The following is a 24,024-nucleotide window of genomic DNA, read 5'->3' on the forward strand; positions in this document are numbered from 1 at the left end:
TGATTGGAGGCTCAGGAAGGTAGCACAGAAAGGTCAGGTCTGGATGAACAGGATGGCTGAGTGGAGGGGAGCTGGTGTGACCAGAAGGCAGGACTGCTGTGCGAAACAATGAAGGTTTAAGACCCAGAGAAGGGTCCCAAAGTCCAGGCAGCTTTCCCACCCGGACTGTGTGCTTGTTTATGGCCTTCTGCTGCCCAGGGCCTGTGCCCACTTGCAAAGTGGGTGCCAGGGAGCCATCTTGCCATGGGGGTGAGGATACAGGAGATGCTGCAGCAAAGGTTAGTTCTTGGCACTAGGCCTCTTCCAATCCCACCCCTCTATTCCTGGTTTAGCACGTCAAGGTGAAGGATATGCACTGCACTTCCTCAGCTGGCTTGGGATTTCTTCAGGGCAGGGTCCCCTTCCCTCTGAGGAAGCAGTTCCCAATAGAACCGTGTTCTTTCATTGACCTGGGCCCACTAAGCACCAGGCCCAGTGCACAGGAGGACCATAGAGTCATTTCCCAGGCCAGGCTCCCAGGTCCCCTGCGGCTCTAGGGAGTAACTGATGGAGTCCCTCATACATTTGCCAAATGTGTATTGTTGTTGTTGTTTTTATTTATTTGGTTGCGCCAGGTCTTAGTTGCAGCATGTGGGCTCCTTAGTTGTGGCATGCGAACCCTTAGTTGTGGCATGCATGTGGGATCTAGTTCCCTCACCATGGATCGAACCCGGGTCCCCTGCATTGGGAGCGTGGAGTCCTAACCACTGTGCCACCAAGGAAGTCCCTTGTTTTTTGTTTTGTTTTTTGTTTTTGGCCACGCTGTGCAGCATGCAGGATCTTAGTTCCCCAACCAGGGATCGAACCTGCGCCCCCTGCAGTGGAAACGGGGAGTCTTAACCACTGGACCGCCAGGGAAGTCCCACATTTGCCAAATGTTTAGGAGCACCCACTGTGTGACAGCCCTGGGGGGAGATAAAGGACAGGCAGGGTCCTCATTGCATGAGGCTTATCATCTAGTTTCTCCCCCACTCTCTCCCCGTGTTAAGCCTGGGCTCTCAGGTCTCTGGGTGGGAGGCCGGCTCTATTCCAGGCTATCCATCTCCAGTGCTCTTTTCCTCTGTCTTCTAGTGGGAAACCAACTGCTCCTAGAATGGAGAAAAACTCCTTCACAAGGCCTGAATGATCTGAAGCTGCACCCTCCACTTTGCCTGCACTGCCACCAAGGTCCAAACCACCATCACCTCTTTGCCTGGATGGCCACAAACAGCTTGTACATGGCCCTGCTCCCCTTCTTACCCCCTACCTACCTCATCCTCCATTCTCCAACCAGTCTTCTCCTTAGACGCATGCATCTGACCATGGGCTTGCCCTTCCGTCCTCAGAGCTGCTCCTCCCCACCCTTCAGGTCCCGCTGGTGGCTGTGGAGCCAGCAGCCCCGTCTGGAACAGAATCAGGCTCTGCTCCTTGTGGGTTGCATGACCTTGGGCAAACCCTTGGCCTCCACTACGCTTCTGTTTCCTGCGAAATGGGGCTGTTTGTGGTGAGTGTTAGCTATAATTACACTATTTCCTCAGTGAGGCTCCCTGACCCCCGCCCTCGCCCCCGCCCCCGCCCATGAGAAAAGCAGGTTCCCACAGTCACTTTCCCATCACCTCGGCGCTGATTGGTGCCTGAAATAATCCTGCCCCTTCACCCATCTCCCGCGGCCCGTATCACTGTGCACCTACTATGTGCCAGGCCCTGTTTCCCAGTGCCACCGCACTGGGCGCCCCGCAAAGGCAGGGTCCCCGCCGGTCCCTGCGCCCCGGCGCCGTGCCCACACCGCGCCCGCACACAGTAGGCGCCTCGCCCGCCCGCGCCGCCGCCCCTCCCCCGCTCCAGGAAGTGCGGGGGCTCCGGCGCCGGCCGCCGCGATGCATTCTGGGCCAGCAGCAGCACCAGAGCCAAGATGGCGGCCAGCAGGAGGCTGATGAAGGTAAAGACCATTCTCCGGCGCCGGCGGGCGGACGAGGAGCGGCGGCGGCCGGGGCCGCGCGGCCGCCCGGACCCCTCGGGGCGCCGCCGCCGCCCCCTGCCCCGCGTGGTGCCGCCGCCCAGGGCCATGCGATGAGGGGACTAAGGCGGCCGCTAGGCCGCAGCCCAGGAGGGAGCGCCAGGCCGCGCCGCCCCGGCCCTTCGTCGTCCGTCCGGCTGCCCCGCCCGGTCCGCGGGCTCCCTCCGCGCGGCGGCGGAGGCAGCGGGGGGCCGGTGCACCGGGCGCCCGCGGGAGGCCCGAGCGCCGAGCCCGCGCCGCGGAGCTGCCCCGCCCTGGGCCATAGCACACCGGGCTGGAAGCCGCCGGGCCGGGCGGGGGGCTCGGGGCGGGGGCCGGCGGGCGAAAGTTAGGCCGGGCTGCCGCGGGCGATCGGGGTGCGCGGGGGCCGGCAGACTGTCGCTGCGACTGCCGGCACACTGTCGCTGCGACTGCAGAGTCACACAGCGGCAAGTTCGGCCCCGGGCTGCAGGGGAGCGGGAGGGCGGGGGGCGGCCGGCCGCGGCGCGGGCCTCCTGCCCGGTCCTCGTCATCCGCGCTCCGGGCCCTGCTGGAGCAAAGTGCCATTTTGGGGGTGGAGGTGGGAGTCAAAACCGACCAAAGTTTATAAAAATAACTTGGTACTTTGTATCTTGAACGCGGCGGGGTGCATTCTTGCTCGCTGGCTCCCCGGGTGAGGAGCACAGATGCCACCCGGGCCCAGTCCTTTCTCGAGTGTGTTTGCCGGCGTCCCCCGGAGCCGATCTCGCCTAGGGTGCGAGTCGGCCGCTCTGCCGGTGGTGCTGCCGGGCTGCACCGGGCCGAAAATCAAAAGGGCCCAGGAGCTGGCTTCCTGGGGGGAGATAAAGGGCTGGGGTTCCTCTTGGGCAGAGCAGTGCTCCGGAGAGCCAGACGTTGAGTTTGGAGTCCCAGCCTCCGGGCCCTCCCTCCCTGGGAACGTTTCCTTTCTTTTGTTCCCTAAGGACTAGACACGACTTTGAACTTCATAAGACGATTGGAAGTGGGCACAAAAGAAGAGTCAGCAGAGTCCAGACTTCTCTCTTCTCTGTCAGTGACACCACCGTCCACACAGTCGTCCGGAGGGGAAGACTGTTATTCATTTATTTCCCTACTCTACTTCCCAGAGGCAGTCATCCTTGATGCCTTTCGGATTTTACTTTAAAGGTTTCTTGAGTTCCTGATTTCTTCTCTAACCTTACCGAGATTACTTGAATCCATACCCTCACCTCTCAGGTGCCTTTCTGAGTTCTCTCCTTCTCTGACTCGCCTTCTTGGCCACCACAGTTCTTTTTCTAAAGCAGATATTTAATCCTTTCATGCGCCTGTCCTAACCTCCGTGATTTTATTGTCCTCGGAAGTTAATCCTAACTTCCTGGCAGCAACACCCTTAGGCTGCTGGAAAGTAATCTGTTCAGCCACACCTCCTGCTCCTTGGTTCGCTCTCACTCTTGCACCTAATCACCGTAACTGCCATTTTCCTTAGACTTGACTTTGTGCAGCTCCGTACTTCATGATGGTGTGTAATCCTCCCTGTGAAGTAGACCCTATTATTCCCATTTTGTAGGTGAGAAAATGGAATGCAGGGAGAATCGCTGGCTTGCCCCAGTTTTCTAGCTAGGGAGAAAGTGAGCTGTGATGTGACTAGTTCTGTCTGACCCGAGAGCCCCTGGCCCTTAGGTGGCCTTTGCACACGCTGTTTGCTCTCCCTGAGAAAAGCTGCCTTCCCCTCGCCTTTCATCCCCTTCCAGGGAAGTCCTGGGTTCAACTCCGAGGCCAGCTACTCTGAGGCCTCGCCTCCCCCATCAGAATGAGTTGTTTCCGCCTTTGTGTGACCACAGCACTTTCTTTATGTTTCTTTTTGAGCACTTGTCACAATCGGATTTGTGTTAGACTTGCCTTTCCTACCAGGGTCTGAGTTCCTCAAGGGCAGGGATCTTGACCTAATTCATCCTGGTGTCCCTTAGTCTAGGCCAGTTGACCCAGTTTGGGGCTCCCAGGCTCCCAGGGGTCTGAGAGGGGAGTTACTATGGTTTTTCAATTATTTTTGTGTTTCAAAAAAATTAGAGCTTAGGAAAAAATATGTAACGTTAACTGAGTACTTGTTAAGTGCTAGATCGTTTACGTAAGTTTTTTTATGTTTTCAATAATTCTTAAAGGTAGTGTGTTGTCATCTTTATTTTACCAACCAGAAGGTTGTGAGGCTTAGCAGACCATCCTGGGGAGAGATGAGATGCTACATCTCCCTGGCTCCATATCCCAAGTTCCATGCCCCTTGTCACATGGCCTCCTTTCTTATTCCAAGGATGCACGGAGGAGTATGTTGATTCCTGACTCTTGGCTGGAGATTCTTTCAGTTTAGTAGGTGATGCTCGATACAAGATGGTAATCATTGGCTCTGAGAGTCAGTGTTTAGGCCTGGTTAATTTAAAAAAAAATTTATTGAATCAGGTTGATCAGTACATGGGCTGGATAATAAAAGGGATTTTCAGTGGTGAAAAGTAAACATGTTGAATAATCAAATGGATTGCATCTTAAAGAACTGGAAATTTCCTCAAAAACCATTTTCTGAGGCACTTGGAGTCAAAGATTTCTTTGTAACAATGGACTATCTGCAGATAGTGTAAAATACATTATTAAAAGTAGAGTGATTTGCATATATCAGGCTGAGAAGTTATTTTAGGCAAAGTGAATATGATAAAGTCTTTAATTTAAAAAGCAATTGCCAAAAGGATTAGCCTTTTTCAGAACACTTTTTAGGAATTACAATGTTAATAAAACATTAAATACATTTTAATTTGCAAGCAGCTAATTCAGCATTGATGGCAACCACCACATTGTAACCATTGCTTTAGTCAGGAGGGGAAATAGCTACAAAAGTGAAACCTGTAGGTGTGGCTGAGGGAAATTGATTGCAGTCTGTTCATTTCTTTTTAGCCTCTCAATTGCACACATCTCCTGGAAGGGCTCTCCAGCTGGGTATCTTCCCAGAAGGGCTTTTCTCAGTGGGGAAATTTGTAGATTTAAAAGAGGAGTGACATTTTATTAGTTATGGCATAACTCTTGAGATAAGGAATTGAGATTTGTAGCAACCTGTTAATGCTATTTAAATACTGCTCACTCAGAGCTCCATATTGGTGTACTTTCAGCCCATAATCACATGTGAATGAGTAGGAGGAGTTGCTAAATAACAGTTCATTCCTTGGAATTCATTGTACTAAGCAGTGAACTAGTTTGCTCTTGAGTGCAGGTGTAGTACTCCCTGAGGTTGGGTAATGAACACAAGGAACGGTGAGTGTGTCTGGTGGGTGTGTTGTGTGTGAGGGGAGTTTTACAGATGGTGTCAGTGTTCTGAATCCACTGGGTTTTTGGGACTTGAGGAAAGCACAGCATTTTTTACCCTAAATTCATGCATGGCAGTGAGTTGGGACTATTTTAGCCTCCCTTAATGATATTCTTTGTAAATGTTTCTCTCTTAAGAGATAATTGGGACAGGCCCTGGGAAAGAGAGTATGCTCATTATTGCAATATTGGAACCTTTTCTTGAGGTGTACACGAGAACAAAAACACTTGTCTCAGGGTACTTAGACCTATTCTGATTTTGCTACAACTCTAAGTTAAGAGGCTGTTGATTTAGTGTTTTATTACATCAGGTCACTTGAAAGTATTCTCACTCTTGGAAAGTATCACTAAATGGTCAAGAGATAACTTCTCTTTTCTTTGATGCAATTAAATGGGAATTAAAGCTTAGTTAGAACCACAAAGCCATCCCTCCTGGGCCTGGACTCTGGTCATCCCCCACCCCCGCCCCTCCTCAGGAGTTTCCTTTGAATGGCGCAGGACCTGCAGGCCTCCGGGTCTGAGCCCTGCCTGTGCCCCCACGTCTGTCTTGCTTCCCTTAGTTAATGGGCCACTTGTCTATTCCATCACCAAGGAAGAACCTGGGGGAACCTGCCTCGCCCCTTCCTTCCACATTGAGCCACTTGCCAGATTCTGCTGAACTAGGCCTTTATCTCCCTTCTCCGCCTGTCTTTTCTGCGTCTCCGCTGCCATGCCCTTCATGCAGGCCGTCCCTGTTGTGGTGGACACCTGCCTGGGATCGCTCAGTGGGTTCTTTGTGCTTGTCCCCAGTCAGCTCCTCACTCCCATGTCATCCCTAAGCGGCAGTGCATTGCAGAGAAGTGCTCACGCCCAGGCCTTGCCCCCAGAAACCAGATCCAGGTTCGGTAGGGCAGGACCCGCACTCCTCAGCATGTCCTGTCCGGGGTTGGGCTCGTCAGTCTCATCTCCCCCGCTTGCCCTGGGATCCCCTGGGCCCGCGAGCTCCGCACTCCCCGGTCTCTGGTGGCCACCCGACTCGTCTCTGCACCAGGGCGACTCCTTGACTCAGCTCCATGGGGGGTCTCCTCTGGGCTGTGCCCTCAAGGAGCTGAAGGAGGGAGAAGAACGGCCCAGCCTAGAACAAAGGTCCTGGGCTGCCCGTGTGTGCTGGACGCCTGCCAGCTGAGGAGTGAGGAGGGGCGGGTAAGCCCCTCTGGCGGGAGGAGGCCGAACTTGGTCTGGCCCTTCACTCTGAGCAGGGCTTTAGTAGCTGACCGGGCAGCTGGTGAGGGTGAGGAGCTTTCATCCTTCAGAACAGATGTAGTAACCCCTGGCCATGTGCTTCTGACCTTGCTCGGTCCCCTCCTTGAATTTTAGGGAGGCCACCCCTGTGGCGCTTTCCAGAAGCACTGGGAACTGACCTGGCTTTACCCTCCTCAGCGTGCCCAGCGCGCCTGGCCCTCCAGGACAAGCCTGCCCTCCCTCCCTTGGCTCGGCCGCTGGCAGAGCTGCCTCTCCACGAGGGGCCTCACAAGGCCAGCGCGGGTGGGTTTCAGGACAGGTGGCAGAGAGACGCTGTGCCTTTCAGTTGACGATCCAATGGAGCCCCAGGTGTGGCGTCCAGAAGCAGCCACTCGCTGGTGAGGGCTCTGCTGGCATGTGTCTCCTGTCCGGACTCATCCTGTGTGTTCTCGAGGGCTTGGGTGAGTCTCACCCTCACCCGGGAGAAAGGGGGAGGGAAGGGTCTTCCATTCAGGGCAGAGCTATTGAGAGTGGAATACTGCAGAGCGATTAAGAGCTCAGGTGCTGGAGCGTGTGTCCTGACCCGCCACGTCTTGGTTGAGTGAACCCAGGCAAGTTGCTTAACCTCTCTGTGCATTAGTCATGTCATCTGTGTGAAGACTGAGTTACTACATATCAAGCACTCAGAAGAGCTCCTGGCATGTACTAAGTGTGGGTGTCAGCACGGGAGCCAGGAGAGTGGCCTGGTGGGAGGGAGGGAGGGAGGGATTGGAGGAGATGGTGCTGCCCTCGGGGGTCGTGGGTTGGGGCAGGGAGGACAGGAAGCCCCCCTCTCCACACGCCCTCCCGCCTCTTGAAGTCACCTGTTCCTTAGGGTTAGTGAGAGGTTTCCTGAGACAGCTGTGCGAACGTGTCTTTGTTTAAAGATGTTTACTTTTTCCAGCAAAATGACACAGCTCTTGAATTCAAAATCAGCGTCTCAGAATCTCACCCGTGTGTTTTCCTGTGCTGAGTGTGTGGGCCAATGAGGCTGCTGAGCTGGGCTGATGGTCCCGTCAAGAACGCTGTGCCTTTGGTCTCCTGCTCCAGCTCCTCCAGGCCCTGGCCGCAGTCTCTAGCGTCCAGAGCTGCAGGGCCCTGGCAGGCGGGAGGCTGAGGCCCGGCCACCACCCACCGGCCACCACCCACGGGTGGGGCCAGCCAGGTGCTCCCTGCTCTCAGGGTTTCTCTCCTGCTTTTCACACGGCTGCCTTGGGCTTGTAAGAAGGGATGGGATGGAGAGTAGAGTTCGTCTCAGGTTAGGTGGTGGTGGGGTTTGTGTTGTTTTGAACAGTTCCAGGCCTGTATCAGTTGGAGTTTTCCGTACTCCTTATCTTGCCAGATTTTGTTTCTGCTTCTCACTAGCGAGTTAAGCAAAGGGGTGAAGTGTGCCGGACAGCCCCTGGCCCAGTGGACACATGTGCAGCCAAAGCAGGGACTGGCATCAGGTCCAGTGCTTCTGCTGGTGCTCCCTGTCTGAGTGGGCTGGGCAGTGGCTGTAGCTCTGAAGTCAGATGGCCCCTGAGCCCTTCCTGAGATGGTCTGTAAATGTGTGTGCCCCCACCCCCCGCCCACCCCACGTGCCAATCATTGGGAAACTCAGTACAGGAAAGCCACTTTACAGGTGGATCCGCTGCGTGGTCCACCTGACTGTCCCCGTCCCCATCCCGGGGTACTGAACGGTACTGAACTCCAGAGTGTGTGATGCAGGTCAGAGTGCCAGGCCCACCCCCGTTCAGTTGGAGGCACACGCGCACCCCAGAGTGAGGCCACCGTGCAGAGTGGGCCAGAGCTTGTGGGCAGCGCTGAGTGTCCCCTGCAGCCGTGTCCTGTTAGCATGACTGTGCGTGGGCGGCCTGCTCCCTGGAGCAGCGTGCTGTGGCTGAGTTCTCCAAGACCTGGTTCAGATCCTCATCTCTGCCGCGGGCTCATCTGTGTCCTCGCCCTGAGCCTCAGTGTCCTGATTACTCCAAAGGGACAGTGACACTCCCTCATAGAGTGAGGACCATCGCTGAGTGTGTCCATCGTGGCAGTAACTGAGTGTGACATAGCTGGCACGCCACTGGCTCGCTGTGGAGACATGGTGGTGGGGGCCCCTTGACTGAGCAGTCACTGAAATAAGAGACTCATGTCCTGGAGCTTTGAAGCCTTATGTTTAGATTTACAGTGTATTGAATTACATTAAGGTCATAATTGAGCGTCATTGCCACTGGTTCCTTTGTGCAAGCTTGGAAAGTGCATTTCTGTCAAAATTAGTCACTTTGATACAGTCCCACAAGCAGGAAGTAGCTCTTTCAAATTATTAACGTCCCACCAGTTGCGTGGCTGGTATTTGACAGGGATCTCGTACTTTCCCTTGAACGTTGGGCTCTACCTGCTGGGTTTCATTTTGCCTGGATGGGAGAGCCTAGAAGTGTTCCTGGCACAGAAGAAACAGTCGCGGGGTGACTCGCCGTAAATGGAGGGCTCAGGTGAAGGCTGCGTGTGTTCGTCCTTTTGTCATCGAGAGTCTGGGAAAGTGCAGTTCCAGGGCCGCCAGCCCCCAGGATCCTGACCAGGGAATGGGAGCCCCCGCCCCCCTTGCCCACCGCTCTGTGGCTGGACACGGAACAATGGCTCTGGCTCGGGCTCTAGTCCTGGCCCTAGCCTGTCCAAGGTCTGTCTGTGACTGGGCCCTTCTCAGCCTCTCTCCAGCCTTCCCTCCTGTCACATAAAGCTGACGGGTCGGCCTGGCCCCCCTCAGGGGCATCGTGAGGCTCTGGTCTCTGCTTCTCACTCGGGGTCTGGCTCCTGCTGTTCACGTGGCTACGTGGGGTGTGCGCCTCTTGCACAAAGGCCCGCATCTTCCCTAGCATGCCTCCTCATGTTCTGTTTTGTTGGGATTTTGAAGGTGACAATGCCCTGTGGAGGGGAGTGTGATGCGCCATTGGCAGGCCCCTGTCTTATGCTTCTTTGTCTTTTTAATTGGATCAAGTCATTTCTGAAAGCTTTGTGCTAACAACTGTAAACATCTTTATTTCTCATTTAAGGCCCCGTGAGCTCTGGTCATAGGCTGTCAACACCAATGTCATATCATGTGTATGTCCTGTTATATAGAACAGATGGAGTATGTACGTTGGTGCCCTGACACTCTTAGATTTTAAGAAGTGTGGTGACACAGTTGTGGAGGGGAATGAACCGAACCCTAATTGAGTACCTCCTGCCAGCTTCAGCACCATCCAGTATTTCTTGTAATTCTCAGCAGGGCCCTGTGGAGTAAGCTTCCTACCGTAAGACTAGACTCCTAGACTCGAGCTTCAGGTGGTGTGAAGGGTGGGGCTGGGTTGAGCCCGGGCCTGTCTGACTCCAGAGTCCTCTGCTCTTCCTGGTCCACTGATGATTTGTTGAAGCAACCACCTGCCAAATCAAAATATTGTCTCTGTGTATTATATATAAAATAAATGTTGACGAGAATGGTTGGGGATTGAAATATTCTGCTTTTATCGCCCATAGGAAGGTTCAGCAGAGAAGGTTCAACAGTAGAATAAGCAATATAAGTCACAGACAGCATGCACCTTCTAAGAAAAGTTCAGACCGGTTTCCGGGTTTCTGTCGGCGCAGACTTGTTGCTGTCAGAGGGACTCCTCGCCTTGCTTCTGTGTGCCTGGCCCAGTGGGAGGCCTTTGCTCTGGTAGGAGCTTGTTTGCAGATGTGGAAGTGACACTGAGTTAGTCAGGGACTTGGTCTCTTCTTTGCTGGAAGGCTGGGTTGTTCTCAAGGAGGGGTGCCCCTCACTGTGGCCTGGGACCCCTGGCCCAGGTGCCTGGTGCTCTCTGGAGGTTCTCAGTCTGTGGGTCCATGGGAGTCAGGCTCCCCTCACTCCCCCCTGCGCCTGGGACCCACACCCTGGCCGAGTCGCCAGAATTAGTAGCCTTTCCAGCCAAGCTCTGTTCCTGTTGCTTCCCTAACCACCCAGGGGTTCCTTCCTTCTACTGCTCTGCTTGCGTCTCCCACGGGGACACCTATTCTCTCCGCCCCAGGGTCCATCCTCCCCCTCCCTCAGGGCTGGTGTCAGCCTCTCCCGTGAAGCTGTTGGCCTCTGCTGTAGGCCTCCCCCACACCCCCGCAGGTCCCCAGAGCAGCTCCGCTCTCTTAACCCAGCTTCAACAGCCAGGAAGACCTTCAGCTCTACTTTCTGTAGTTCTTTAGGGGCGCATTGTGCCTTTTTCCATTTAGCAAATAGGAAATTACAGCATGATGTTAAGTATGCCTTTTTTTAAAACTGTACCAGCGTCCCCTACCTTGACACTTGCCGTCCATAGCATTGATTTGACATCTGAAGCAGCCGTGACTCAGACAGCTGATTTTTCCTCTGTACGTCTGTCTGGATTTCATTTTTCATTTTTCTTTTTTGTTGTTGAAGTATGGTTGATTTACCGTTTTGTGTTTCAGGTGTACAGCACAGTGATGCAGTTATACATACACATGTATATATGTTCTTTTCCAGATTCTTTTCTCTTATAGGTTTTTATAAAATACTGAGTATAGTTCCCTGTGTTATACAATAGGTCTTTGTTGGTTATCTGTTTTACACATAGTATGTCTGGATTTCTTAAAGAGGACCATGGCCTCACACTGATTAGGAACCACTGGCCCCTGAGGGCTTCTCAGTGTGTGAGGATTACCCAGGGAGATTGTAAACAGTCGAATATCAAAGAAGGAAAGAAACAGAGACTTTAATTCTTCCCCAGCTCAGATGTGTACACTGCATTGTGAGACGAGGGTGTGCTGTGTATAATGTGTCCTGCTCCCCGTCTCTGCTCAGGGACCAGCGAGTCTCCTGCTGGGGCCGGGCCGTGTCCCCTGCTGGTGCCCGCGGGGCTGTCGGGCAGTGGTCGCTTGTGCCCGATGCCACGCTTTGGCCTGGAGTGTCGGCGACATGCTGAGGTCCCCCTCTGGGCTTTGAGGAGTGCAGCCCTCTCTCTCCCTCGCCACTCACCCTGCCCAGGAAGCCCGCTCCCCACCAGGAGGGGGACATGTGAGTGTCTGGTTCTCCTTCCCCGGTGTCTCTCTCGGCCTGTCAGCATCATCCCATCCACCTGAAGCAGCTGACCCGACTGCTCTCGCAGAACTGTCACAGAGCTTTGTGGGGCATGTTTTGTCAGTCCCTGTGGTTCTTGGCTTTGGTCTTCCCAACTCTGTTCTGGAGCTGGGCCCCTCTTTCTCCCACCATCCGTCAGATGTTCCAACTCTGAATCGATGTGGCCTCCTTGCCATTCCTTCCCCCGTTCTCCATCTTCAGTTACAGGCTGCAGTCACACTGGAGGGTTTGTCAGGCCTTCAGATGAACCCGTCTATTTTTTTTTTCTATAAATTAATTTAATTTATTTATTTTTGGCTGCATTGGGTCTTTGTTGCTGCACGTGGGCTTTCTCTTGGTTGTGGTCCACGGGCTTCTCATTGTGGTGGCTTCTCTTGTCGCAGAGCACAGGCTCTAGGCGCGTGGGCTTCAGTAGTTGTGGCTCGTGGGCTCTAGAGCGCAGACTCAGTAGTTGTGGCGCACAGGCTTAGTTGCTCCGCGGCATGTGGGATCTTCCCAGATCAGGGTTCGAACCCGTGCCCCCTGCATTGGCAGGCGGATTCTTAACCGCTGTGCCACCAGGGAAACCCCCGTCTCTTCTCTGAATGACTTGAGTCGGTCTTCAGCTTGTTCTCGGCGGAGGCGTGATTGGCATTTTGGGCTGAACGGTTCATGTCTGCGGGACTGTCTTGTGCAACTCAGGACTTTCAGCGTCCCGGCCCCCAAGAGTGTCAGTGGTTCTCAGCAGCTCGGCTCTGGAGGGCGTTGGGAAGCTGGGCGGAGCAGTGTCACAGGCCTGGCATCTAGTGGGCAGGGCTTAGTGCCGCCCTGTTGAGAAACTCCCAGGGGCTGCCTGGCATTCCCTGGACATGACAGGACCGGATGGCTGGCTTGTTTGTCTTGGTTTCTCTTACTTCTGCCTCATACCCACTTCTTGTTGGTTAGAACTGTGCAAAGGCGCCTGCCTCGTCATCTTTGCTGAGCGTCACTTGACAGCGAGGTGACTTGAGCTTACCCGGTAACCGTGCTCTGGGTTTCCCAAGCCTCCTAGCTCTGCTGTCACAGTATCACCGTCTTCTCCTGCGGGTGGGGTGGGCAGGGTGGGGGGCAGGGGTGCTGTCCTCCTCACACCGAGCGGCTCCCGTCTTTCTTCCTGTGTCTCTTAATATCAGAGCATGATAGTTGCCCGCCCTGCACCCCTGCCAACACGCCCACTCCTCCTCCCTGTTTCTTGAGCAAGGTTGTTTCTCACTGCCGTGTTACGGTGGACAGTCCTACCTGCCACGTTTTTGTAATTTCCTTTGAAATGTACTTTCTTGTGTTTATTACCCGTACCTGGTGTTGTTAGTGTGTGGATTTCTGAAGCTGTAAAGTATATTTATAGATTATTTTAAAATTTATTTTGTCCTATGAATATTGAATCTATTCTCTGTTGTTTCTTCTTTCTTACTTTTTTTTTTTTTTTTTAATTTTTTGGCCTTGTTGCACAGCATGCAGGATGCAGGATCTTCCTGACCAGGGATTGAACCCGTGCCCCCTGCAGTGGTAGCATGGAGTCTTAACCACTGGACCACCAGGGAAGTCCCTGTTTCTTCTTTTTTGACTGTCTAATTTCACAATTCTATTTGGAATTTTTTCCTGTCTGTATTTGGTTTAAACATTTTTTAGCTTGGTAGGACTCAGCGCTACGGGACGTGGTCTCTTCTGTTTCTAGACAAGAATCTTACTCTAGTGCTTTGAGCCAAGGCCCGGAAGGTCACAGCACATAGAGAGCCCTGTTTACCCCAGAGCCTCGCCCCTCTCCAATCCCCTGCTTCCCATCTGATCACTCACCGGATCACTAAGCAGATACTGTATTTGCGTGTGACCATGGGCTCCTGGGCTTCCTGACCCCTGCGTGTGCCTCCTCTTTTGGAGCTTACGTTTTGTTTGGGGAGTGGACCAGAGTGGGAGTGTGGGTGTGAGATTTGTTTCTTCCCCTTCCTGAATCTGCCCAGGCTTCATAATCCCCAGGGGAGCCTTTCTGATGAGCCCTGGGCATTATTAGTAGGAGGACTAGCTGACAGCTGGCAGGTCAGGTGGTCTCTCAGGTTCCATGCTTCCCCTCCTGCGGGCTCAGGAAGAGGGGCCAGGCCACCCCTTCCCCCACTGCTGGGGCCATGGCCACTAGCATCTTCCTCATGGAAGCTGAGCATTGTTTAGAAATGGAACTCATCCTCTCACTGTGCAGCTTGCTAAAAATCCCCATTTCTCTCCACCCTACACCTGCTAGACCAGAGTTTCTGGGCCTGGGGCCCAGGCCGACGATTGTGGTGGGCAGCTAGGGCTGGCAAGCAGCAGTCTTCCCTGTGGGAAGAGACTCAGCCTGGCCCCTGCCACCAAGCAGCAGCGTGTCCCACCTGTCTCCTCTGTGCGGTCACTTGATGTGCTGTCCTCCTCATCCTGCCCCGTGCCAGGCACACCTGTAACATCGGCTCAGCCCCCTTTCTCGGGACTCTCCTTCCTTATCTCGTATCCCCCAAGGTGCCTTGTACACTAGCCGTTTGATGGGAATGTGGGGCGCAGAGGATGGGGGGGGCTGGTTCAGAGCCTCCGTGCCATGCTGCGCCACGGCACCAAACATGAAGGGGCTTCCTGGTTCTAGAGGGCTGCGTGGGCCAGACCAGCGAGGAGGAAGCCCGGGCTGTGGGACGCCATCCTGTGGGCCCCGTGGAGGAGGCAGGGCTGGGCCGGGTGTTGCTGTGGGGTCGCAGAGAGAGGCATCCAGGAGATGCGGAGGACGCTGTTGTGTCGTGGACGAGAGCCGGGTCGGGGTGTGGTGGGGGAGCGCCTCACTCTAGGCTCTGAGGATGGAGGAGCATGGGGGACCCAGGTGGGCGGGTGGGTGTGCAGTGGGTGGCTTGGGCCGTAACGCCTGTTGGATGGTCACTCGAGTTGTCGGGGAAGCGGTGGGAAGTGTCAGGCTAGTGCAGGGTTGAAAAACAAGTGATAGACAATTCTAGGCTAGAGACGGGACAGGGCCCTGCTGTCGCCTGGCCGGCCGTGCTTTCTGGATGAAGTGGCATTTGTATGATAACAACCCCTCATATGTTTGCAAGGCGTTCTCTTGCTCATAGCATGGTTCCCCCTCCTTGTCTACATCTTTGGGTCTCAATGCCCTTCTTTTGCAGCAGAGGAAACCTAGGCTTAGTGAAGGTTTCCATCCTCCCCCACCCCCCCTCCACCCCCAGCCTGGGTCATCGTGCCCCAGTCATGTGCCCTGTGGAGGGAGAGCCCTTCTGAAACTGCACTCCGGTGTTGGGTGGAAAGCTGTGGGTTTGTTTGCTTCTCTTCCCCAGTTCCATTCACCTTTACACGGAGGCAGCGCTTCATAGATCTGGGTTGGAAGGAGTCAGGTCTGCAGCACCTGGCCTGTGCCCCTGCTGCGTGGGGACAGCCCATAGGGGAGGGGATCGTCCACTGGGGCTGTGGGTTCACCGAGGTGGGTGCTTGTCTTGGTCTGGGGTACGGGTCAAGGGGGCCACCGCGGCTCCAGGCCTTTTAACCAGGCCAGGGCATCCAGCCACGCTCTGAGATGGCCTTGGTGTCGGTGTCGGCACTCAGTTTAATTTGAGGGAGTCAGGAGGGATCTAACGTGTGGTGCTTTCCCCTATTTGACACCCCTTTATGCTTTGTCAATCAACAGGAGCTTGAAGAAATCCGCAAATGTGGGATGAAAAACTTCCGTAACATCCAGGTTGATGAAGCTAATTTATTGACTTGGCAAGGGCTTATTGTTCCTGTGAGTATTGAACACCTCCACTTCTTACCAGATTATTCTTTACGCTGATGTGTGTGCTGCGGGCTTCTCTCTCTGCTCCCAAGGCGGCTCTGACTCTAGGCGGCCAGCAGGTGCCCGAGGAGGCTGTCGCGGAGGCTCACAGGGCAGGGCCGTGAAGGGGAGCCCATGTGGGCTCTGGTCTCCTGACATTCTGGGGTCCGAGCCTTCCAGGCCTGTGGGGGTCGGCCCGGAAAGGACGTGTGTCTGTGCTCCTGCTCTTCCCTGGCTTCTCTCTGCCTGGCCGCGTTTGTCCAGACGGGCCGCTTTCTCCGACCTCTCTTGGGAGGTAGCGGGTGTTTCCATCCATGTCTTCTCTTTGCTCTCCTGCCTGGGTTTGCGTCTGTGTCTCTAACCCTCTGGACACCTGTGTTCCAGGTTTTATTCTTGGGACCCTCCAGTCTGTGCCTCCCATTGGTCTCAAGTCCCTTTGCCTAGTGGCCCCCAGTATTTCTCTGGGGCATCTGCCCCCACGCCCCACTCCCTGTCGCCCAGACTTCCTTTGGGCGCTCGGGCCCCCTCCTCACCGTGGCTTCCTGTGGCCTCCCTGCCCTCTGGATTCCGCATCTGCTCTTTCTGCAGCTCTTCATCTCCCCCTCCAGAGGCTTGTCCCGCGCTGACTCCAGCTGAGTGGGGAAACTGACCCCAGTTTCCCTGTCCTCCCAGAACTGCTTCTGGCAGCACCTGGCCCACGTCCTTAGCCTCGGCTCGGCAGGTCCAGCCCCGGCCCTGAGGTCCTCACTCCTGTCCTGCCACTTCCTCTCAACTCTTAGCCATGGCTCTTGTCCAGCCTCTCGCCTTTCTCTCGCTCTGTTTTGTCTCTTGGGGACCTTGCTTCTTCCAGTGTCAGGTCACTGGGTTCTTGCTGGACGTGGAGGGGTGCGTCTTGGCCTCTGCTCCTGCCCGCTTGCCGGAGGCAGCCTTACTTGGGCGTCATGTGCCTTCCGTGTCCCCGGCTTGTGACAGAGACCCTCTGTGCCAGTGACCCCCGTTCCTTCCTGTTCTTCCCACCCCCCGCCGCCTCCTTTCATCCCCCCTGCCCAGTGCCTCACCCCCTCCCCCCGCGCCCCCCACCCCTGCCGCCGCCTGGTGTAAAATCTCTCGTTACGAAGAGATGGGTCACTTTGCCAGAGCCGAGCAGAGAGCACGCTGACCGGAGATGCTTCCTTCTTGACACTGGTTCTAGGTCATGCTTCTTTAACAGTCCCTGGAACGTGAACAGCAAATATTGGATTTGTAGTTTATTTTTATAATCGTTTGGATAACTAAGGAAAGATATGCTTTGTAGTGTTCCAGTGCACACCGAAAATTATAAACCTGGCAGCGTCCCGCCTAGTTTTGACCCCAGCCCTTGCCACTGTGGGGACCTATTAGATGTTGAGTGGAAGGATACCCAAGACCATCTGACCCCTGGCACTTTCCTAATTGAGATTTTGTTTCCTACTGATAAAATAGGTGAATAGTTAAGATGTGGATCTTCTGAAAAATGATAAGAACGACCGGGACAGTTTTAAGCGGTCAGGCTGGGCAGCCTACCGTGGGAGCTCAGTGGCCGACTCCAAGGGTAGGTGGCTGTCTGGCAGGCACCTCCCTGGCGTCGCATCGGCAGAGCCTGTGGAACGGGCGACTTCTCATTGAGCCCCGGGTGGAGATGGCTGGTAGAGTCCCAGTGGCCTGGGCCAAGGCTCCAGGCAGTGTCTGGAGCATCTGGGGAAGCTGTGCCTGGAGACAGGGCTATGGCCAGGGCTCCTCTTGCCCTGCTCACGCTGCCTCTTCCTACTTCTCTGGCTTCCTTCCTGTGAACACGGCCTGGTCCCCTGGGTTGGCGTGAGGAGAGTGTCAAGGAAGCAGTTGGCAACTACTCTGTCCAGGGTCCCCACTAGTACCCCACACCTGGGCCTCGGGTCTTCCTGCTCTGTAGGGGCTGGGTCAGCAGGGGGTCTTCTCCCCAAACTCACCTGGGGTCCATCCAGCTGGAGTGAAAGCAGGGCCAGGCTGATAAAGATGTGGCCCCCGGGAAGTGGGCCTTTACAGTAGGGTGCTTGCTGGTCCTGGGGAAGCCACGTGGCAAATCCACCCTGGTTGCAGTTCAGAGAGTGGGCAGGCCAAGACCCCAGGGGGTGACGGCGGGGGCACTTCATCGTTACCATGGCAGTTCAGGTTGATTCCCTTTAAACACTTGTTTTTATATAACATTTTTCCATTTAAAATTCAGATGTAAGGTCTAAGGAAGAAAAGAATCCCATAATCCCATTATGAAGAATCAGTTTAGTGAGTTTTTGGCACCTCCCCTTCAGGAACAGGGGCCTAGTGGTGAACCTTCTTCAGGCTTCTCTCCCAGTGGGCGTGTCCACCCCTAACTGGGTGCTCACACCCCCTTTAATGGGCCAGTTGCTAATGTCATAATGATGTCATAATTTTATCATTATTTGGTCGTTGCCTTGAAACTCTTCATGAACATAAGTTTTACTAACTATCCAATAGCCCATGTTTTATAAGTTATAGGTGTACAATATAGTCATCTTTGTTTATTTTAGATTCTGATCTTAAGATACAGTATTCTGTATTATATATTCCATTAGGATCAGGGTTGTACTATGTATAAGGAAAAACCATCTGTAGGGCTATATATGTTGTCAGATTATTCTCCAGAAAGGTTGTGCTAGTTTATACTCCTACGGGTGCTGTCTGCACAAGTGCCCACACGTGTCCTTGGCTGTCGTGGAGGTTGCTGAGCATTTTTAAAGGGGGTTCTGAGTGGCACGTACTTCAGCACCCAGCCTGTGGGGTCCCGCTGCCCAAGGGGAGAGCCCCAGCCCTGCCCCTGACTGGAGGGGCGGTGATCTTGGGCCAGCTACACAGTTAGTCCAAGCGTCCTCACCGCTAAAAAGAGCGCTTCCCTTCTGGCTGTTGTAAAAGTTCAGTAAGTGCACATGTTAAATGCTTCGTCTCACTCCGGGGCTCTCTGGAACACTGTTTGCCCATATCTAACAGAGGGTCCATGAAACAACACGCAGAAAGAAATTCTTGTCAGTTTGATAGGTGCAGAAGTTCTCAGCTCTATTTGTATCTTTGTCCCATTTGGGCTGTTGTATAACAAAATACTAGACAGCTGAGCTTATAAGCAACAGAAATTTATTTCTCACAGTCCTGGAAGCTGGAGGTCTGAGATCAGTGCTAGTTGGGTGAGGGCCCTCTTCTCACGAGTCACAGGCTGTTCCTCGCATGGCAGAAGGGGCACCAGTCCCATTTGTGAGGGCTCTGCCCTGGTGGTCTAATCCCCTCCCAGAGGCCCCACCTCCCCACACCATCACCTTGGGGGGGTAGGTTTTTTTTTTTTTTCTGGCTGTGTTGGGTCTTCGTTGCTGCACGCGGGCTTTCTCTGGTTGTGGTGAGTGGGGGCTACTCTTTGTTGCAGTGCGTGGGCTTTTCATTGTGGTGCCTTCTCTTGTTGTAGAGCACGGGCTCTACGTGTGCGGGCTTCAGTATTTGTGGCTCACGGGCTTAGTTGCTTTGCGGCATGTGGGATCTTCCCTAACCAGGGCTTGAACCCGTGTCCCCTGCATTGGCAGGCAGACTCTTAGCCACTGCGCCACCAGGGAAGTCTGGGGTGGTAGGTTTTGACATAGGAATTTGGGGGGACACAAACATTCGGACCATAGTAATTTGCATTTAAAATTTTGTTTTTGCAGTTGAAGGTTTTTTCACTTATTTATTGACTGTTTATGTCTCTACAGTCTATTATCTAATAAGGTTTTAGTATGTTTGTCGAATTGCAGGAATTCTGTGTATTAATCCTTTGCATCTGGGACAAATAATTTTCAGCTTAGTGTTTTCTTTTAAATTTTGTTTATTCAAAATTCCTAATTTTAAAGTTTCTCTTTTAAAAAATTTAAAAATTTTGCTTCATCAATTTTTTTTATTGTGGTAAAATATATATGACATAAAATTTGCCATTATAGTACTTTTTAAAGTTTTTTTTTTTTTAATTTTATTTCTTTATTTATTTTTGGCTGCGTTGGGTCTTCGTTTCTGTGCAAGGGCTTTCTCCAGTTGCAGCGAGCGGGGGCCACTCTTCATCGCGGTGCGCGGGCCTCTCACTATCGCGGCCTCTCTTGTTGCAGAGCACGGGCTGCAGACGTGCAGGCTCAGTAATTGTGGCTCACGGGCCCAGCATCTCCGCGGCATGTGGGATCTTCCCGGACCAGGGCTCAAACCCGCGTTCCCTGCATTGGCAGGCAGACTCTCAACCACTGCGCCACCAGGGAAGCCCTATAGTACTTTTATTTTTTATTTTTTAAAAATTTTTAATTATTAATTTATTTATTTATGGCTGTGTTGGGTCTTCGTTTCTGTGCGAGGGCTTTCTCTAGTTGCGGCGAGTGGGGGCCACTCTTCATGGCAGTGCGCGGGCCTCTCACTGTCGCGGCCTCTCTTGGGGAGCACAGGCTCCAGACGCGCAGGCTCAGTTGTTGTGGCTCACGGGCCTAGTTGCTCCGTGGCATGTGGGATCTTCCCAGACCAGGGCTCGAACCCGTGTCCCCTGCATTGGCAGGCAGATTCTCAACCACTGTGCCACCAGGGAAGCCCTATAGTACTTTTTAAGTGTACAATTCAGTGACATTAATTACAGTCAAAATGTTTTGCAGCCATCATCAATCACTGTATTTCCAAAACTTATCACTCAAACAGAAATTCTGTAGCCATGAAGTAATAACTCTCCGCTCTCCTGTCCCCCAACCCCTAGTACTCCCTAATCTACTCTCTATGTCAGTGAATTTGCTTATTGTAGATATTTCACATAAATGAATCATATAAAATTTGTCCTTTTTTATCTGGCTTATTTCACTCAGCATGATTTTTTCAAGGTTCATGTACATCATACCATGTATCAGAACATCATTTTTATGGATGAATAATTTTCTTTTGTATGTCTACATCACCTTTTTTTTTTTTTTTTTTTTTTTGGCCTCGCCTTGCAGCATGCAGGATCTTAGTTTCCTGATCAGGGATCGAACCCGTGCACCCTGCAGTGGGAGTGTGGAGTCTTAACCCCTGGACCGCCAGGGATGTCCCAGTGTACACCACCTTTTGTTTATCCATCTGTTGATGGGCGCTAGGGTCGTTTGCACCTTTGGCTGTTGTGGGTGATGCTGCTGTGAGCGTTGGTATGCAGGTATCTGCCTGAGTCCCCATCTTCAGTTTTTCGGGGTATATATGTAGAAGTGGAATTTGTGGATCACATGGTAACTCTGTGTTTAACTCTTTGAGGAACTGCCAGACTGATTTCCACAGTGGCTGCACCACCTTACATTCCCACCAGCAGTGCACAAGGATTCCAGTTTTTCCACATCCTCACCAACAATTATTTTCCTTTTTTTTTTTTTAAGTTATAACCATTCTAGTAGATGTGAATTGGTATCTCATGGTGGTTTTGATTTGCATTTTCCTCGTGATTAAGGATGTTGAGCATTGTTTCATGTTTTTATTGGCCATTTGTATATCTTTGGGGGAATGTCTAAAGTTCTTTAACCCCCCCCTTTTTTTTAAAATTTTATTTATATATTTATTTATTTATTTTTGGCTGCATTGGGTCTTCATTGCTGCTCGCGAGCTTTCTCTGGTTATGGAGAGCGGGGGCTACTCTTCATTGCAGTGCGCGGGCTTCTCATTGTGGTGGCTTCTCTTTGTTGTGGAGCATAGGCTCTAGGCGCGTGGGCTTCAGTAGTTGTGGCACACGGCCTCAGTAGTTGTGGCTCGCAGGCTCTAGAGCACAGGCTCAGTAGTTGTGGCTCACGGGCTTGGTTGCTCTGCGGCATGTGGGATCTTCCTGGAGGGCTCGAACCCGTGTACCCTGCATTGGCAGGTGGATTCTTAACCACTGCACCACCAGGGAAATCCTTTAAAGACTTTTTTTTTAAGAGCAGTGTTAGGTTTGCAGCAAAATTAAGAGGAAGGACAGATATTTCAGGTATACCCCTCCCCCTCTCCCCCACATAGTCTCCCCCATTATCAACATCCCCCACCAGAGCCGGGCATTTGTTACAACTGATGAACCTATGTTGCCACACCATAATCACCTAAAGGGCACAGTTTACATCGGAGTCACTCTTGGTGTTGTACATTCTGTGAGTTTGAACAATGTATAATGACACGTATCCACCATTAGAGTATCATATAGAGTAGTTTCACTGCCTCAGATCCTACGTGCTCTGTTTGTTCAATCCTTCCCCACTCCTGGCAAGTACTGATTTTTTTTTTTAACTGTATTCATAGTTTTGGACGTTCAAGACTGTTGTATGGTTGGAATCATACAGCAGCTTTTCAGATTGGCTTCTTTCGTTTAGTAATGTGCAATTAAGATTTCGTCGTGTTTTGATAGCTCATTTCTTTTTAGCACCAAATAATATTCTGTTGTCTGAATGTACACAATTTGTTTATCCATTCACCTCCTGAAGGACATTTTGATTGCTTCCAGATTTTGGCAGTTCTGAATAAAGCTGCTATACACATTCTGAGTTGGGTTGTTTGTCTGTCTTTGAGTTAAAGGAGTTCGTTATATATTCTACATATTAAACCCTTACTAGATATATAATTTGCAGATATTTTTTCCCATTCAGTTGGTTGTCTTTTTACTCTCTTGACTGTGTCCTTTGATGCACGAAGTTTTTAATATTCATGAAGTCCATTTTATCTATTTTTTCTACTGTTGCCTGTGCTTTCAGTGCCATATTTGAGAAACCGTTGCCAAATCCAAGGTCATGCAGGTTTTGCCCTGTTTTCTTCTGAGAATTTTTATAATCTTAACTCTTGAACTTAGCTCTGTTCCATTTTGAGTTTTTTAAAATGGTATAGGGTAAGGGTCCAACTTCATTCTATTGCATGTGGATGTACAATTTTCCCAGAACCATTTGTCGAAAAGACTGCTTTTTCCCATTGAATGATTCTGGCATCCTTGTCAAAAATTAATAGAGCTAGATAACTAATAAGGATCTACAGTGTAGCACAGGGAACTCTACTCAGTACTCTGTAATGGCCTGTATGGGGAAAGAATCTAAAAAAGAGTGGATATACATATAACTGATTCACTTTGCTGTACAGCAGAAACTAACACAACATTGTAAATCAACTATACTCCAATAAAAATTTTAAAAAATAATAGAACATATATGTGAGGGTTTAATTCTGGACTCTCAATTCTGTTCCTTTTTATATTTATTTATTTGGTTGCACTGGGTCTTAGTTGCGGCAGGTGGGCTCCTTAGTTGCAGCTCTCAGGCTCCTTAGTTGCGGCACGTGGGCTCCTTTAGTTGAGGCAAGTGGGCTCCTTAGTTGCGGCTCCAGGGCTCCTTAGTTGTGGCTCATGGGCTCTTTAGTTGTGGCATGCATGTGGTATCTAGTTCCCTGACTGGGGTCAAACCCGGGCCCCCTGCATTGGGAACATGGAGTCTTATCCACTGTGCCACCAGCGATGTCCTTCAGTTCTGTTCTGTTGGTCTGAATGTCTGTCCTTATGCCAGTACCACACTGTTTTGATTACTGTAGCTTTGTAGTAAGTTTTTGAAATCAGGAAATGTGAGTTCTCCAACTGTGATCTTTTTCGAGATTGTTTTGACTATTCAGGGCCCCTGTGTAACTGAGCAGAACCCTATGGGGCCTTCCTGGAACAGACCCCTCCCCCATATCCTCTGCTTTAGCTCCTCCCTGAAGTACCTAGATAAAAGTATCTGATGTACATTTCTTGAGTTGTTTTACAGTTGCTAAAACCACCACCAAATGGAAGAAATTAACTACTTGATGACCATGAGTAGGTAGCTCCCAGACCTACTGGCGCCTAATGATTGATAATGTTAACCCCTGTGACACTACCCTGTTACCTCACCATCAACCAATCAGAATTGTGCACAAGTTGATTACATACCCTGGGACTTCCCTCCCTCACCTGGCCTTTAAAAATGCTTTCCTGAAACCCATTGGGGAGTTCGGGTGTTTTGAGCACTAGCTGCCCTGGACTCCTTGCTTGGCATCCTGCACTTTCCTTCACCGCAACTCAGTGTCAGTAGATTGGTTTTACTGAGTGTGGGCCAACAGACCTAAGTTTGGTTCAGTAACACCTTGAGATCCCATATGAATTTTAGGATGGGTTTTTCCATTTGAAAAAAAAATTATTGACGTTTTAATAGAGATTATATTGAATCTTTAGATCACTCTGTGTAGTATTGTCATCTTTATAATAGTAAGACTTGCAGTCCAGGAACCCAAGATGTCTTTCCATTATTTAGGTTTTCTTTAACTTCTTTCAGCAGCGTTTTGTAATTTTTGGTGTACAATTTTTGGTGTACACCTCTATATTTTTCAGCTCAGGATGAAAAAACAAAACCAAACAAAATCATAGCCTGGGTCACTTGAAACAACAGAATTCAATTTTCTCACAGTTCTGGAGGCCAGAAGTCCCAGATCAAAGTCTGGCAGTAATCAGTAATCAAAAACCTCCCAACAAAGTAAAGTTCTGAATTGGATGACTTTTCTTGGTGA

The 24,024-nt window shown here is 51.7% G+C and overlaps 1 protein-coding gene across 4 annotated transcripts in view; it reads left to right on the forward strand.

The window, feature by feature from the left end:
- The first annotated feature begins 1,806 nt into the window (after positions 1-1,806).
- UBE2L3 (ubiquitin conjugating enzyme E2 L3) overlaps positions 1,807-24,024 on the forward strand; it is a 44,239-nt gene continuing 22,021 nt past the window's right edge. Inside the window, exons 1-2 of one of the 4 annotated variants that reach the window (XM_082417892.1) lie at positions 1,807-1,957; positions 15,358-15,453. In XM_082417892.1, coding sequence (XP_082274018.1) covers positions 1,931-1,957; positions 15,358-15,453 — 123 coding nt within the window. In that variant the 5' untranslated portion in view covers positions 1,807-1,930. Of the gene's footprint in view, positions 1,958-3,154; positions 3,179-10,111; positions 10,284-15,357; positions 15,454-24,024 lie in introns of those variants that run through there. The other 3 variants (XM_082417894.1, XM_082417893.1, XM_082417895.1) reach the window with 3 other exon arrangements.

Source organism: Balaenoptera physalus (genome assembly GCF_965194825.1).
Source record: "Balaenoptera physalus genome assembly, chromosome: 12".
Classification (NCBI taxonomy): Eukaryota; Metazoa; Chordata; class Mammalia; order Artiodactyla; family Balaenopteridae; genus Balaenoptera; species Balaenoptera physalus.